General features: G+C 35.0%; 1 protein-coding gene across 14 annotated transcripts in view; it reads right to left on the minus strand.

The window, feature by feature from the left end:
- Positions 1-16,953, minus strand: part of SEMA3A (semaphorin 3A) — a 454,892-nt gene that overhangs the window by 21,332 nt on the left and 416,607 nt on the right. For all 14 annotated transcript variants that reach the window (XM_038562852.1, XM_038562850.1, XM_038562853.1 and 11 more), the window contains 3 exons: positions 13,823-14,042; positions 10,857-10,948; positions 2,595-2,636 (listed from right to left, as the gene is read on the minus strand). In XM_038562852.1, coding sequence (XP_038418780.1) covers positions 2,595-2,636; positions 10,857-10,948; positions 13,823-14,042 — 354 coding nt within the window. The remainder of the gene's footprint in view (positions 1-2,594; positions 2,637-10,856; positions 10,949-13,822; positions 14,043-16,953) is intronic.

The raw sequence follows: 16,953 nt of genomic DNA on the forward strand, positions 1-16,953 counted from the left end.
ATCCAAGTCTGACCCCGACTCAAAGAAGCGTATCTTCAAGCATGAAACCACTGGAACACCGCGACGGTTCTGTCACTTATATCCCAATAAAGATAAACATTTAAATAAAAGATAGAAGACACGGAGTAATTTTCAAACCTTCATGTACTTGTTCTTAGAAAGCTTGACTTCTTTTTTTTTTTTTTTTTTTTTTTTTTTACTTCTGTTTGTGATTTTGCTTCACCAGAGTACCTACATTAGCATTTATTCTCTAGGTCCGGGGCAGGGGTCCCCTGCTTCTGATCCTCGCGCGCCCCGCCCCGTACTACCTGCCTGCCACGTAGCTTGCCCTCCTATCAGAAGAAAGGGGGAAAGTTCCGGAGCTTGCCTTTCTTAATAATTTTGCTCAACGTCAACTGTCTTATCCTTGTACTACCTCCAGGAAGATTACTTTTTTAAAAAAACTACAAAATTACTTTTAATTTGAAAGATCATCAGATGGGGAATCCGGCCCACTCCGGCTGCTGCGGTAGACCTGAACTCAAGTCCTGGGTGTTGGGGGGAAACTGCGACGTCAGGCATCGAGATCCCTGCAGTCTAAATCCTGTGCTGTGTTAATTCTCTGTGTCATCTCGAGGCATTCTCCTGATTTTTCTAAGGCTTCACTTCCTTATTCACAGTATGAGCCTAGATCTTTAAAGTCCAGATAAAACATGCAGCAATGCCATTATGTTAATGAATTTGCAATTTCCACAGGAAGTAGGAGGGGGGCGGAGCTTTGTAGCAGCGACTAATTTAGGATTTCAGTATCGTTTTACACGTGCCTTTTACAAAGCTTAGCCATTGTAGCATTTGAACAAGTGTGATAAAAAGCCCCAAATCAAATAAACTCGTCTAGTTTTCATTTTACAATTATTCTGTAGTACTATTAAAGAACTGCAAAACCAATTATGCCATCTAACTGAAATATACGGGAGGCTTGCAGGCACCAGCGAGCATAATCCAGTCCCTAACAAGTAACCTGATGTGCTTTTTCTGCCCAATTTAACATCACCACAGGCTTTCCTCACTATCCTCCTTAACAAGTTTCGGGTCATAAGCAGGCGATGAGTCCATTTATCCAGAAAATTAGTTGCAACACTGCTGGTCGGAGAAACTACTGCCTCAGTTTTAAAAATGAAAACGAAGGCTAGGAATAATTTTCTTCATGGTAATATCATGGTATTTTAAACTGATAAACTGTTTTTGTTTTTTTGGGTGTTATTTTGTACATGTGAAATGTGGTGTATTTAATAGGCAATTCTTACAGTACTTCAAAATATTTTAACAAAAAGAAATATCTCATAAAAGTATACATAATATAATTAAGATTGGCAATGAAGCCAAGCAGAGAATGAATAAATAATTTAAAAAATCATTATGGGAAAGAATATCCCAGTCTAGCTGCCATTCTGGAAATCCCCAGATTTCCTTGCCAACATTTGACAATTTTTAGATTACAAGAACAGGTGAACACATACTTATGAAGTGTAAGATAACAGTATCAGGTCAATAATATCTGCACTCTGAGTTTCTCTAAATATCTTGGAGATTATCAATCTATTTTGATATGGAAGTGTGGAAAGGATATACACTGAGTTTTACTGGCACAGTATTTTAGTGACTTGTACAAGGGCTAATACATGGTCAGAGGTAAAACGTCAACAATTCAGGAATAAGATTAGCCAAGTGATTTTCATATTTAACAATTTTGTATGTAAATTTTCAGAACAGTGAGTGAAGTGCTTCCTACCCCATTCTAGCTTTTTTCTGCTAGGTTATTTAATAATTAATTACAACTCAGTATCCTCATTTTTTTTTTTTTGAGTTACCACTGATACATGAATAGAAAGGATATGTAACATTTATGGGGAAAAGATAATTTATTAGAAGTTAAAATTATATTTGTTTTGTACATATAATTTAGCAATTAGAAGTCATTTGTGTTTCTTAAGTGTCTTGCCAAAGCATTCTTTTTCAGTGTGAATGAAGGCAAAGACTATTAACATGCTGCCCTTAACTTTTGATTTCATGAGTTTAATAACTTATCATTTGGCAGTGACTGTTTTCCTTTTATATGCAGCCAACCTAAATGTTTTCTCTGGTACACAATACTACTGAAAAAGTAAAATTAACTTTTGAGTCAAGACCCTCCAAACACATACAGCCCTGTGCATAATTTTAATAGCCTATAAAATATAGGTTGTTTATACATGCAAATTAAATTATAAACTTATTTATAATCTGAAATATCCACCACTGCTGATTTTAAGATAGATTAAAATCATAATTGAGCAAAATATTACAGTAACCCAAAAAAGAAATGCTATAAATAAAAATTTACAACAATGACTTAAATATGTTTATAGGAATGTAAGATGTGTCAAAAACATGGGGCGATGAAGATGATCTTTAATTTTCATTCTACTAGCTTATTGTAAGAATGTTCTTTCTTTTCTCTTTTTTTGGGAACTCTTGTTATTAAATCTGTAAAATTTGATGAATCATAAAGATGTTTATCTATTTGAAACACAAAATTAATACAGAATACTGATTGTAATACATAATGATAGTACCTGTTTAGTGGAAAGCTCCATTGCTGAAATAGGAGTTGGCTCCTAAAGAAGAAAAAGAAAATGTGAACCATTTGGTCAGTCAAAAAAGTCAGTCATTCATATTAATTTACAAAGACCACACAAACATAAGCTTTCAGAGAGTGGACTTCAGTGCCTAGAAGAAGCAATATAATCGGGAAACAAGATACATGAAGGAAACTACATAGATGAGTATTAAATGCATGGAACAGACAATATGAGGATATCAATGTCCTCCAGTCAAAGACCATCAAGAACATACTTGTAGCTGATCAAGTTGGGTTATTGCTCGTTGCAGGAAGGGAGACTGTGGGATTGCCCGGCTAAAGAGTATCCGAAGGGCACATGTGTTTTGGGCTTGTGTTAGTTGATTTGAGGGAGGGTTCAAGGATGTGGGGTTTGCTCTGCATGAGATATTGAAAAGAGAAGTAATTCTATGGTTAGGTCTCTCCATTTATCTTATTTAGGAGGAATGGAGAGCAGAATGAAGCTAAAGCAGTATTTGGTGAAGAAGTAGCATATAGGCAGGATAGGAGGATATTTGGTCATTTTTTGGTGGTTTGGACAATGTTTATGGTTACAAAATGGCCTTGCTTTTTTCCTGATTCGTCATGCTCACAGAGTAGCCCTGACGCTGTGTTCTGTGGGGATTTGTACACTAACATGGAGAATACTGGCCTGCGAGCTCCTAATAAAACCAATGACAAACTAATAGTATTAGGCCAGTTTCCAGCTGTCATGGACTGTAAGAACTCAGGTAGGATGAGACTACTTTACTATTATCAAGATGACTGTTTAATGTGCAAAGGTCTACACTACACACTTTAAAAAAATATTTATTTATTCATGAGAGACAGAGAGAGAGGCAGAGACACAGGCAGAGGGAGAAGCCGGCTCCATGCAGGGAGCCTGATGTGGGACTCGATCCCCGGACCCCACATGACCTGACGAAGGCAGACGCTCAACCACTGAGCCTCCCAGGTGCCCCCACACTACACATTTTTGTCAGAGTACATTATCTCTTCACTTTCTATCAACAGGCCATCTAGAGCAATAAGAACTAGGGAAGTAATAACCACCGGTATATTTTGATGAGTGTTCTGATGCCTCTCGTGAACACATATAGTTTGAATAAATAAGTACCATTCTTTGATGAACTTAGGCCACCACAAGGCTACTCATCTGAAAATATTAGCTTATATTCCATCAGATTTACTCTCATTGAACTGGGCTCCGTTGTATCTTTCATCAGTGACACACTAAACACTAAGAAGGACATTGCTTGGGGGTTCAGAGGCGGCTGATGAGAAAGAGGCTTAGGTGGGAAGAATCACCTTAAAAGGCCTCGCTGTGTAGGTGACTAAAGCTGAGCCCGGAACAAAGCATGAAGAGTCGGATTCTGAAGCCAAACTGCATAGATTCAAATAGTACTGCAAACCTGGCCACAAGTATGATAGTAGGCCAAGTAGGTGACCTTTTTGTAATTCAGTTTTCTCATCTGAAAAATGAGTGTGATATTATCTTCCCTGTAAGACTGATGAAAAGATTGAAGGAGTTCATAAATTGCAAGCACTTTACCAATGTGCCTGGCAGTGTTTATTCAAATCTGTTTCTCATTCTCTTACACACACACACACACACACACACACAGAACCCCCATATCCTTTACTTGATTTAGTTTTTTCTCTAGTGCTTATCACTATCTGGAATATACATACATGTTGCATTTATGGAGATGTGTGATATATATAACATATATATGACATAAATATAACATTTATCTTGTGTTTTGTGAGTTTCCTCTTATACCCCGAAGCAGAATCAGAGGCAAAGGCCTTATCAGTAGGTAGAGAGCAGGAGTGAGGAATTAGGGATTGACAGGAAGGAGAAGAAGTCAAAGAAAGATGTGTTATGGAAGTCATCACGATAGAAAATCTGAGGACAGTGGACACTGATTCTCAAAGTTGGCCACTGAGGTTTGTACCAAGAAAAGTATTTATTCATTCCATTACTCATTAGATGCCCACATGGGTGAGTCACACCTCCAGCTGTCACTCCTGCACTGTGGCCTGCCGTCAGAGAAGCCCTGGGGTACACAGTGAGGCTGTGCTGGGTGGGATAAGGCTGTCAGGATGTAAGGAGGGGCAGCAGAGGCATCTCATATTTTTTCTTTCCTGTTTGTCCCCACTAGTCATCCCCTCAAGCCCTCCCCAACCCCCTACACACTAATTTAGGACGGGGATGTTTGGCTGTTTCATTCATTGCTAGATTCCTAGCACCTGGGAGTGTTTCTGGTATTTACAAGTTCTCAGTAAAATCTGTTAAATGAATGAATTAATGAGTTGAATGAATGATAAATGAATGAATGCTCTACCAATTTCCCCCTTGTCTCCTATCTCTTCCACTCTCCTCACTGCGTTCTGTTCCTTCCACTTAATTGTCTGAGATAAGGGCAGCCATCTCTTTAGAAAGGTCTTTCCTCAAGCTTTCCAGTTCAGCTGAAATTTCTCTGAAAATAATCTAAGTATCCTATACTCGCTGTCCTTACTTACTCGTGTCTCATTCGAGGCCGTTTGTTCCTCACCCACGCAGGCCAGCCTTGCCCCTAGAGAGGTGGCCCAGGAGTCTCAGCAGAAGAAATCGCTAATGAACTGTACTGGTGATGAACACTTCTAGTCCATCTTATTATTACTGGACTTCTTTGCTTTATATGACATGACTGACCTACTCATTTCTTTTGACTGCTTCCTCTGTTAAATTTCATTATGCCCCGGAACTCTTTATTGGCTATTCTTAGCTTTTTTCAGAGTCTTCTCAACCTTCAGCCATTCCTCTTATGTTTGTCTTCCTTGCCTGCTCCTTTGTACTCTCCTGTGGATGCTGCACTCTTTTCCAGGTGAGCTCATCCACTCTTGTGGTTTTAATTACCTCCTATATGCTAGAGAATTGCAACTTTTCACTTCAAATCCTGACAGCCTAAGCTGAGCGCAGGATAGTCTTAACAAATTTAAGACAACTTGCCTGAGACACAATGAGACAAATGATTTAGGATGTAAATTAATTTAATAAGATAATTTAGAGATTTCCCATAGGTTCCCATTTTCATAGTTTAAATCAATATTAAAAATAAGAACTTTCTATAGGATTATCAGAGACAGCCATGATGAAAGACTATCTACTAATTTTTTTTTGCAGAGATATGATTTTTAAAACTTGTAGCATCAAATCACAAAAATCGAGATAATTCATCACAGATTTTCAGCTTTAAAAGACAAAGCTGACTATTGTATTTAGGTTCGTATAATATTGGAATCAATGAACACAAACAGAATTTGGAAGAGTTAGGAAAATTTTCCACAGCAACTTCTTCCATTCCAGCAGTTTTGCATGAGAAATGGTTTATGTGGTTATGTAAGCAGCTAACTGCACATAGACTTTCATGAAATAAGTTTTATAGCCAAGGTGCAAGGAAAGTGCTTCTTGGATAGTGAATTAACAGATAATATAATTGAAGTGAAAGTTAGCTCTAATTTATTTTAAAAACCTAAGTGAAACAATGTAAGAGTGAAGCTGATTAATATTTATACACTTCATGTTCATGGAAAATTCCAAAAATCAACTATCTATAAGGTAGATGAAAATAAATCATTTCATACATAAATTGTAAAACAAGCAAACCCCAATACACACCAAAGTTTAGTGTATCATATTATGATTTCAACATTCTTAAATTAAGACCCTAGAATCTCCTAATTAAAAGAACCACATTTATTTTTTTGGGCCAGGAAATCAATAACAGTTTGGGATAGGATATTTGCTGCCTGCAGTTGAATTTTAATAGACAATATATTAAGATGACATCCATTTAAGTAAGCTATATTTTTTCTGAGAAATAGCTGGTGGTGAATATAACTTCCATTTAAAACAGATGTAGCTTCATAAGCATTTTTAAATGAAACTGGTTTCAACTGCAAAGTTAATTGGTGTTCAAGTAAAAATGAAATTAAAAACTTAGCATCTTTTCAAGATTTTCTATGACTCTAATTTACTATATTTTTTTCAGATATTTTAATCCAGTCCTTATTAAACTTTCGCGCTTGTAGAGCTTTTCAACCTGCTGATCCCAGGAGAATCTGACATAACTCCCTTGATGCTAAGCACGTGGAGGCTCCTTTAGAATGAGTTAATAGACTAGGTTTTGGAAAGCATCAATTATGTTTTACATTTGAATGAAAATTAAACTCTTTCATTTGTTAGCTCAGCTGTTCATGGAATATTGCATAAATTGAGTTTAAAATGCATGCATTATCGATGTAACTAACTGCCTTGCAATCCTTTGCAGTCAATAGGACTATAAATAAAACCCATTGTACTACATGCACAGCAACTTGATTTAACACTCCTCTGTCTCCAAAGTAAAACCTTCCCTGGACTGGAAAGAAGATCCCATAGTACGATACTAATGCCTTACTAGTAATATTAATTTACCGGTGAAATTAATTTTTTAAAAACTTTAAAAATTTAAGAATTAAGGAATTAAGGCTCAACTGACTTTAACCAAGTTGATCAGAATCACTAGTAAATATGATCCAAATATAGATTTATGATTACAAGCAGTACTTGGTATTAGATTTCTCAGAACTTCACAATTTTGAATATGTAATGGCAATTTGAAATCATTTCTAGAGTCCTATACCAATGCCAGTTTTATTTCACCTCTTATTACCTATTAAAATTTTATTCTAAAATGGAAATTTTTATTACTGAATAATATTTTTCTTTCTATACTGATTGGGATTTGATTTCACTCAGAATTTTAAAAAAAGTATCTTGGATGTAATTGAAACCATTGGAATGTTCTGTGATTAGCCAGGGTGTTTTCCTAAAACCAACCTCAGGATGGCAATGGACATATTACTGGCTTTAATTCAGCCTTGCAAGGACAACAAATGAACATGGTCTCCTGGAGATGATATTTTGATAAAATTAACTTGTTGGTTGACATTAAACTCCAAGAGTATCTGATACTACTATGACTGGAAATCTGTTCCTTGTCTATTTACTGTGTCAAAATACTGTTATGCTCAGGTTAACACTTTTTTTTTTTTTTAGGTTAACACTTTTTAATTTTGCTTTATGTTAAATGGAATTACATGTAAGGCTCAAATAGAAGTATAGAAACTGTAACGTTTCTCTGCTTGTTTCACTGAATATAGCAATTGCTTTAATGTGTTGTGTTTTTTCCCTCCTAGTTCAAAATTAAACAAAGTTTGACAGTGAAATATTCCAATTGCTAGACCACAATATATGTATGAACTCTGCCTGATAGAATAGAATGTTAAAAGTAAATATTTCTCTAAACTCTGCCCAAATATGTTTTGTCTACTTGAGTGCCAAAGAAATAATAATGACAATAATGTATAGCAGAGAATATGGGAGAGAACTGGAACATTTATCTGTGGAAGGAGATGTGTCCCAGAATGCAAACAATCTTTTTATAAAAGCATAAAGTCACACAAAAAAATCATTTATTTACCCGCACAATATTACCTACTTATAGGTAATTGTTGATAATGATCAATGGCCTTTCTTATGATATCTTAAAAACCATAAAAATGTCATTCAATCATTATCATAGTCTTAATTCAGTTGTGTATTTCTCTGGAAACTGCAAAATATTAACAAAATCTCATGGATATTAAGCATTTGCTTGTGAGACTGTTGGCTTTCAACCTCTCAAGATTTTGTTAAGTCAAAAAAAAAATAAATAAATAAATAAAAAGATTTTGTTAAGTCATTTAACAGATCAGCTTAAATTAGTATCTTTTGAAACTAGAATTTTTATTAATGTACTAAGATGTACTGAGGTGTGAAATACAAACTTAAAATCCTAGAGACACAGGGAATTAAATATACAAACAACTGAAAGGAAATACATGATGGGAAGGTGATGGAAATAAGCAAGACATTTTTAAGTTAACATAATATTTCAGTGTGTCCTATAATTTCATTTGCAACAGTGGTAACAATGAAAATTTCTAAATATAGAGAGTTGGTAATTTTCTTTTCTTTCTACTAGAGATTACTATGGGATATAATCAGCAGGATAACTTGTTGCTGTTTCCAGTTTTCCACTGGCCCCACTCTTTAAGTATGCCTCCCTGAGGAAGACCATAAACACTTTAATTTCTCATATTTCATTTTTTTCATCAATACCTATTCCTTCATTCACTTAATAGATGTTGGCTGAAAACATGTTTTAGGCTCTGGAGACACAACAATGAACACAAGACAACAATTTACTTATTCACCCTTCAGTACCCATGATTTCTTTGCTAGATCTAGATGGACTTCTATATCGTGAACGTGGTCCATTTGGATAATTGTATTTTTGAATTTGTAGGCTAAAGCATCAATGTATAAGTACTGAAATGGGACTTAGTGAACAATAGTGATTAGTTATTACTCCATATTAGACATGACATAAGGCCAAAATACAGGATTTTAAAAACCAGAATAGAATAATGATGATTTTTATTATTTTGAAGGCTTAATAGAAAATTTGACTCGAGATGTGGCTTACTTCTTACTTTCAGAGTAGCTAAGCTAAAACAATAAAATTGTATTAATAAAATTTTGAGCACAGTACACCTGGACCTGGCACTGTCCTGGATGTTTTGTGTGTCTCTATTTTTTCTAGCTTCCTTGTGAAGTAAGTATTCCACTGGCTGTTTCACTTAAGCTTCTCTTGATGCAAAAGCTCAAAGAGACCATACACATATGCATTCCAAAAAGAAATACTATGTCGATGTGATTGAAGTGAAAACTCTTTCCACTAGAACAATGTTTAGTTGCTGTTACAAGATATCTATGTCATGATTAATCAGTTATTTCAGTGTTAATCATGATTTTAATTGTGTGAGTGTATATTAGGAGCTTGCCATATTCTACTTCATTTTCTCTTCAAAACATTCCTGAATAGTGAGCAAGAACCTAATTGGGTTAAAAAAATGGTCTAGAAATATGGGGCTAAACAAAGTCGTAGGAAGTTGATTAAAATACTTAATCAACTGAAAAATTCAATCCAGCAGCTTTGTTTTATAGATAAGGTTTCTGGAACACCTGGGGCCTAAATGAGATAATTTTGAGTTGTGAGATGAGATCCAGTGTTTTCTAATTTTCTGCCTAAACTATTTTTCCAATTCCAGTTTGTTTTGCGGTTATAAATGCTGCATATGTTTGCACTATTCTTTTAATAAAAATTGAAGTAACACCTTCTATGGGCATCTATTTCCCTGTCATATCATAAATAATTCATATCAAGGTGTGCTTCAATTCAAACTCTTCCTACTAGCTAGTCATCTAAAAGAAACAACAGACATTGTATGTAGTATATGTTCTATTATCTTGGTTCTCCTCTCTCACTTCAACCCATATCCTGCTTGTCTCTACTCCCCAATACTATACAGATTTACCTGGGCCATCTGTGATTCTGGAAAAAGGAACAAATATTTGTATATTTCTTTAAGTGTGTAGACCGGGAACTCATAACATATTTGCCACTAGTGATATAAAAACCTCAAACCTGGGGTGCCTGGGTGGCTCAGCTGGTTAAGCACCTGCCTTCCACTCAGGTCATGATCCCAGGGTCTGGTGGTGGAGCCCATGCTGGGCTCCTTGCTCAGTGGGTAGCCAGCTTCTCCCTCTCCCTCTGCTTGTGCTCGCTCCCTCTCTCAATAAACAAATGTATATGTAAATGTAAAACTCAAACGTTTTTTGCTAACAAATGATTTCAGAAAATATGATAAAACAATTCATGAATAAGCTAAAAAATGACTGACATGTCTTCATTTCCCTATCATTCGAATGTATTTTTCCTTTAATACAATTATGGAAGTTACCTATCATCCCAGTTAGAGCATAAAGCATGAAAGAGGAGATTTGGGGGTGGGGAGCAACATGAGTCTAGTCACTGTGGTAACTTACATAAATAATATAAAACATAAATCATATATTTTATTATTGAGAAAACACAATATGAGCCAAGAATATATTTCTTTACATTTTTAGATTTAACTAGCATTGAAAGTTTCAAGGTTTATTTTGACTAGTGTCTGGCTTTCTAATTGACAAGCTAATTGGAAGGGCATGCTAGACTACTCGTCCATACCAACTCAGTATGCAGCTGTCCTAGGGGAGAGACACACGTGAACTTGTTGACACTTGAAATTAAGCAGCACTCACCCGAAAAACTGTCATTTCTTCCAGCAGAACTTCTTCTAAATCATGCCAAGTTTCCTTAGGAATTGAAACGACTTTAAGAACAGTCCCAACATCTTGGAAAGAAAGTGGAGGAGGAGAACACAATTTCAATAGATCTGAACAAAAGCCCGTGTTAATTAATGAAATCAGTATTTGCCCAGAAAGAACACTGTGACCTCAGTCTTCCTTTTTGTTATAGCAGTAGTAAAATATATATATATTCAAATGCATTTCATGCAACTAGATAGATTGCATACATGGCTGTGGAACAAAAACAATCGAAGTTTTAGAAATATGTGAAGCTTGGAAGAGGCTTTATCTTGAACTTGTAAAATTAAAAAATATGTTTAATAATCACTAGGTTGAATTAATTATGTTTAAAAAAATTTTAATCTCCATCATCAGGTGTCTCAGAAGAAAAAAAAATGATAATACCAATTTGATATGACAGGTTTTTCCACTTTTGTTGTGAAAACAGGAACTACCTGTAAAGACTTAATGCAGATGCAAAATGCAAAGAATGTTGTCAAGCAACAGTAGTCAGAGCTTCAGAGCCCTGCTGCTCATCTTCCACTGCCACCTGGAACCCTTTAGTGCTTATAGGCCCCTAAAGACAGCTCGAAGACCATTAAGTGATGAATGACAATAACTTGATTTCCCAAAATAAACACCTTGGATTTCTTGTTCTGGTAGTTTTTCAATAATGGTTAAGCACGTTTGGTTAAAAAATTGGTTGATTAATGTCTTGAATAATCAATTTTAGAGTACTAAAGAAATTTAAAATTCAGGACCATAAATCATAAAAACTACTGTATCTAGTTTAAAGCACTGTTTATCCTAATTCTCATTGTGAAAAGAGACAAAATATTTTAAGGAAAGAAGTGTTGCTTTTACTCTAAATTGGGTTAATAAGGGGACACTATTTTTCCAGTATTCACAGGTATGTTCCTATTCCTTGATAGAATGAAGAACAGGAGCTTATTAACATTTTTTTTTAAAGTGGATTCTTCAATATTTTAACATTCTAAGTCTGATCAGCTGATCCATTATTTTTATCTTAAATTGGCTCATTTTAACCAAGTTCAACTGACTCATTATTTGAAAAAAAGAGTCATACATCAGAAAAATAACAATGTATTCATTGAATAGCCACTGATAACCATTTTCAGGGCATCAATACGATGTCCTTTGTGAGATCAAGAGAAGTTGCTACTGAAAATAAAAATTAAAAAAAGTTGCTAGGGTGTCCCTTGTAAAGTGGGGAAAACACACACACACACACACACACAACCCTCTGTTAAGAGGTTACTTCTATGTTTATAGGACTTTGGACTACTCATGACACCAAGATTAAAGGTAAATTAGGTTAATCTACTCAGTGCCTCTGATGGGTTTCCAGTATCTAAACATAACTTTATCTGTGTTCCAGATCTAGTTTTACCGAGTAGTATTTCAAACAATTTCACACAAATTGAATCAGATTACTCAACTAGGATCAATATACTATGATGTGCAACCCAGTTAAAAGATAAAATTACTGTAATCAATTCACTTTGCTGACAGATGACCCTGGTCTGTACTGACCGATAGGCATCCGTATCTTCAGACATTCAACATGCTCCTGAAACTGGCTCCTTTAAAGACAGCTTGTGTCCAAGAGGAATTAAAAACTCATGATTGGATTTCTTTGGTCAAATAGCCTGAAGCAAGCCTTTGTTGCACAGACAATGAGTGAGGGACTCCTCAAGGTGTTTAGGCCAGAGGTGGAAAAAAAAGGTAAGTGTGACATTACTGAGAAAATTTACTCTGTAGATAGATCTGATCATATTTTGACATTGAATACAAATACTATCACCTTATAATTTCTAAAGATGTATGTACCCAGAAGTTGATACCTACAATTCATTGATTTTTATCGAACTCTTGAGTCTCATTGAGACTCTTTTGATAAATTTTCTCACTCATAAAAGTAGACTGCACTGGACTGCTCAGACTCTGACACTGCTACACCTGATAATATAGGTATTTCACAATTTCATTATAAAACTTTACATCTTTACAGCACCTACCACACACTTGCCATTCCCCTGTAGTTAATTCAGTTTTTTTTCTGTTTTTCACCAAGGGAAAATGTATGTTATTATACCAAGTTTCGGTGGTGCAGTCACTCTGCTTCTCACTGATTTATGTCAGTTAACAATGCTAATGGAGACTAGGAATTTATTGCCTTGGAATCTGACCCTAATAGCAAGTTTCAGTTTTGTAACTGGTGCTTTCAAAATAGTATTAATGAACAGAGTAGGGGTAAAATATATCATAAAAGCAATGGGATTCATTCTGAAAATATAACTGCAAAAAGCTTGCTTGAGTCATGGATTTGGTAAAAATGCGTTGTTAAATTTCTTTAGAAATGTAACTAAAATGTATCTGATGATTCTTTAGGTCCATTTTGTTGCTCCTCTGATGAAGTTTTTTTTTTTTTTTTTTTTTTCTGATTGTATGGCAAAAACACTAAGCAAATTTTGTTGCCAAAATTTATTTGCTAGAAGATTTGCACCCTATGATAATTTTAAAGTTCAGATAATTTTGCATCAATATTGTCCAGATACATTATTGAATGTCTTGGGAATTTTAGGCATGGTTTGAGCAATATATCTTTGTTCAAAAAAGCCAATGGCTAGAAAAGAGTTATGATTCAATCATAGGCATTGTTTACCTAATCATTAGCTTTACCTGGCTGCACTTGTCAACTTTTGATTGAAAAGGAGATTAGGTTTAAATCAACTTTTTTAGTAACACACTGTCATGGTGGATGTTCATGTGTTTTAGTCGTTTATTAGAGGTTAACTACATCTTGATAGTGACTATAAAAACTTCCTTCAGTTCTTAGCACACTCAATTAAACAACGTTCTGGAAGGAAATTTAGAGCTAAAATTAAAACATTTACCTGTTCCAATAAACATGACATCATATTGGCCATCTTCTGCATCCACTCGATCCACTACGATTTGTGTAAATTGATAATTTACATCTGTTTTGATCATTATTGGGCGGTTGTTAATAGGAAACACTGGATTGTACATAGCTGGATGACTTCTTGCAAATGTTATAACATCATCAGGAAGGTCTTTTGTAGAGTCAAATCCACCAAATGTCTTACTGGGACACTATTAAGATAAAGAGAAGAATATCTTTTGATAAAAAAAATATAGTAAATAGAATTATACATTATACAATAATCTATGACCTCAATGGTCATGAACTAAATCTAAACCTGTCATTATTTCTTTAAAGTGAAGTAATTGATAAACTAAAACATAAGGTTATTGATATTAATAGATGTAATATATAGTATATATTTCATAAACATCTCTTAAATCTCAATGGGATTTAGCTACCATTTCTTACCAAAAACTACAAACACATCTAAAGAATTCAGTGTACAGGAGTCAGATGCCTCTGTTAGTAGCAACACAATATACTCTACTGATACAGTAAAGTATTTGAAATAAGAAATGGAATATGTTACAACTAAATCAAATTAATAATCAGATTAGAGACTCTCAGAATAATTTTCTTAGATACATTTTTTCCCCTATGGCATCATGCTAAAATACAAATACTCTTTTCAAACTAAAAGACAATATAAACTATTCATTGTTACTTTGTTTCTAGCCTAACACTGAAAAAGTACCACAAAAAAGTACCAACAGTACTATCTTATTAACAATTGATTTTAAGGATAAGGAAATGTATTATTCAAAGTGTTTAACAATCTGCATGGCCTTGAACACTGGCCAATCAGAGTGGATGAAGCTGAACAGATAGATGATGGCTACAGAGAAGCAGAAAGGATGCACTGTGGTACACTGGCATTATGTCACTTCGGGGTATGAATACTCCCCATATGGCAATAAAACAAAAATGAGAAAATTCATATTTAACTGTGTCTCTTTCCACTGCATTTAATTACGTGGTATAAGCATTCAAAGTATAACATCCCCAGTTTCTTGGGGTTTTTTTGTCTCATACCTAAGTAACTTTTTCCATTTAATGACTGAGGTTGGGAAATGAACTGTAATTAAGAGAAGTTCTTGATCTTACAAGACGCTTAGAAGGAGAAATCAATTGTCTCTGCCATATCCTTCATACAGGTCATATGACTTATGGGAAATGAAATAAACTTGTTTTGAAATGGGAAGAATATCTCTGGATATGTATGTATATGTTGTATACATGTCGTATATGTCCTACAATAGTTGAAGGATTTAAGGAATTACTTTTTAAGCAAATCATAAAATTACTTATTGAATGCAATATTTTCACTTAGTATGTTTCTCTCCACTAGTGTTAACAAAACGACTAGTCTCAGCTGCTCCTTTTTTGAATTAATGAACTCATTCAAGTGAATTTTATTCATGGAGCTAGGTGCTCTGTCCTAGAGGCCCTTCCCTAATTCCTAAATTAGGCATTACTTTCTGCTTCTGACTTTAAAATTCAGTGCAGGGCAGCCCCGGTGGCTCAGCGGTTTAGCACCGCCTTCAGCCCAGGGCATGACCCTGGGGTCCTGGAATCAGGTCCCGCATCGGGCTCCCAGCAGGAAGCCTGCTTCTCCCTCTGCCTGTGTCTCTGCCTCTCTCTGTGTCTCTTATTAATAAATAAATAAAATCTTAAAAAAAAAAAAAAAAGAAACAACTCGGTGCACACTGTGACTTAACCTCTCATGTTTTAGCAACTCTCTGTGAGTCATAAGTGAGAACACAGGTCTAGAATCAAACTGCCTGAACTGAATCCTCATTCCTCCCCTTGCCTCAGAGGCCCATCTGTGAAAAGGGAACAAGAGTTAGGCTTTTGAATATAAGATACATAATACATATAAATAATATAGGTGTATATAAATCTCTTAGAATAGAATCTGACACATAGTAACTTCTAACGTCTATCATTAACTGCAAATACATTATGTATATTAAGATCAAAACCTTTGTACCCCCAAACAAGCACTACAATATCTAGTCCCCTGAAGGAATTCCATATTTGTTGAGGTGAAATCAGAAAGAGTCCAGTTATATTGGGAATACCCTGGCATTAATGAGCCATAGAGATATAAACAGCCACAGGGATATAAAACTCACCACCAACAAAGTAAAAGCAGTTTGCCATTAAGAAATAGAATAAATATCTTGTGCTTTTTGTAAAACTCATTTGACTTCATATAATCAATATTTCGCCTTGTTTGTTCATTCTTCTGAAATGACAATAATCTACAAAATTTTTAATCTACAAGAACTATTGACTAGAAGTAATATTTATGAAATGCAGAATTTTCAATTTGCTCATAAAGGAGTTTATAGAGAAAAACAAGATTAAAAGCCTCACATTCAATAAAATGTATAAAACATAAATTACTGGAATTTAACAGAACAAACAAAACGGAAGTAAAATTAAAGAAAAGGCTAAAACTTCAAATGTAAATTATTTCATCACAGGGAATTATTGCCTTAACGCTTCTTAGGATGAGAGATGTTGCACTGAAGCGGGTGGGCAGTCCGCTTACTATGGCCTCATCATCACTGATAACTTCACTTATTTTCTACCATATTGAGGTCTTTGGTTTTTGGTTTATTTTTTTCTCCTTTTTTTCCTTCCTACTTTAAATTGCAGAGTCAAAGCTGGTTTTATTTTGAGTTCTTTTTTTTTTTTTTTTTTTTTTTTTAAGCCTGAATGTGCCCGGGGGCTGCTGGAGGGAAGAGGGAAAGGTCCGCAAGAGCAGAGAGTGTTGGTTAAAACATCTAGGCCCTGCTCTCGCTGAGATTTTCTTGCATATCTTCTTTACCTACTTGGGGCATGCGCCAAATTCCCATGGGACAATAATATTGATTTAAAGACTTTTCTTCCTCCTATTTACTAGGCAATCCTTGAAGCCTTCATTATAACTAGGAAGAACAGATCCTAATTGTTTCAACTCTCCAGGAAGGCCATTTTCAGAAAAGAAAATAAATAAGGCTAACCATTCACTTTCTACTTCTCAAAAATTATGGGTATTAATGACTGGTAAGCACTGAACTTAACCACAGA

This window comes from Canis lupus, chromosome 18 (genome assembly GCF_011100685.1).
Source record: "Canis lupus familiaris isolate Mischka breed German Shepherd chromosome 18, alternate assembly UU_Cfam_GSD_1.0, whole genome shotgun sequence".
NCBI lineage: Eukaryota > Metazoa > Chordata > Mammalia > Carnivora > Canidae > Canis > Canis lupus.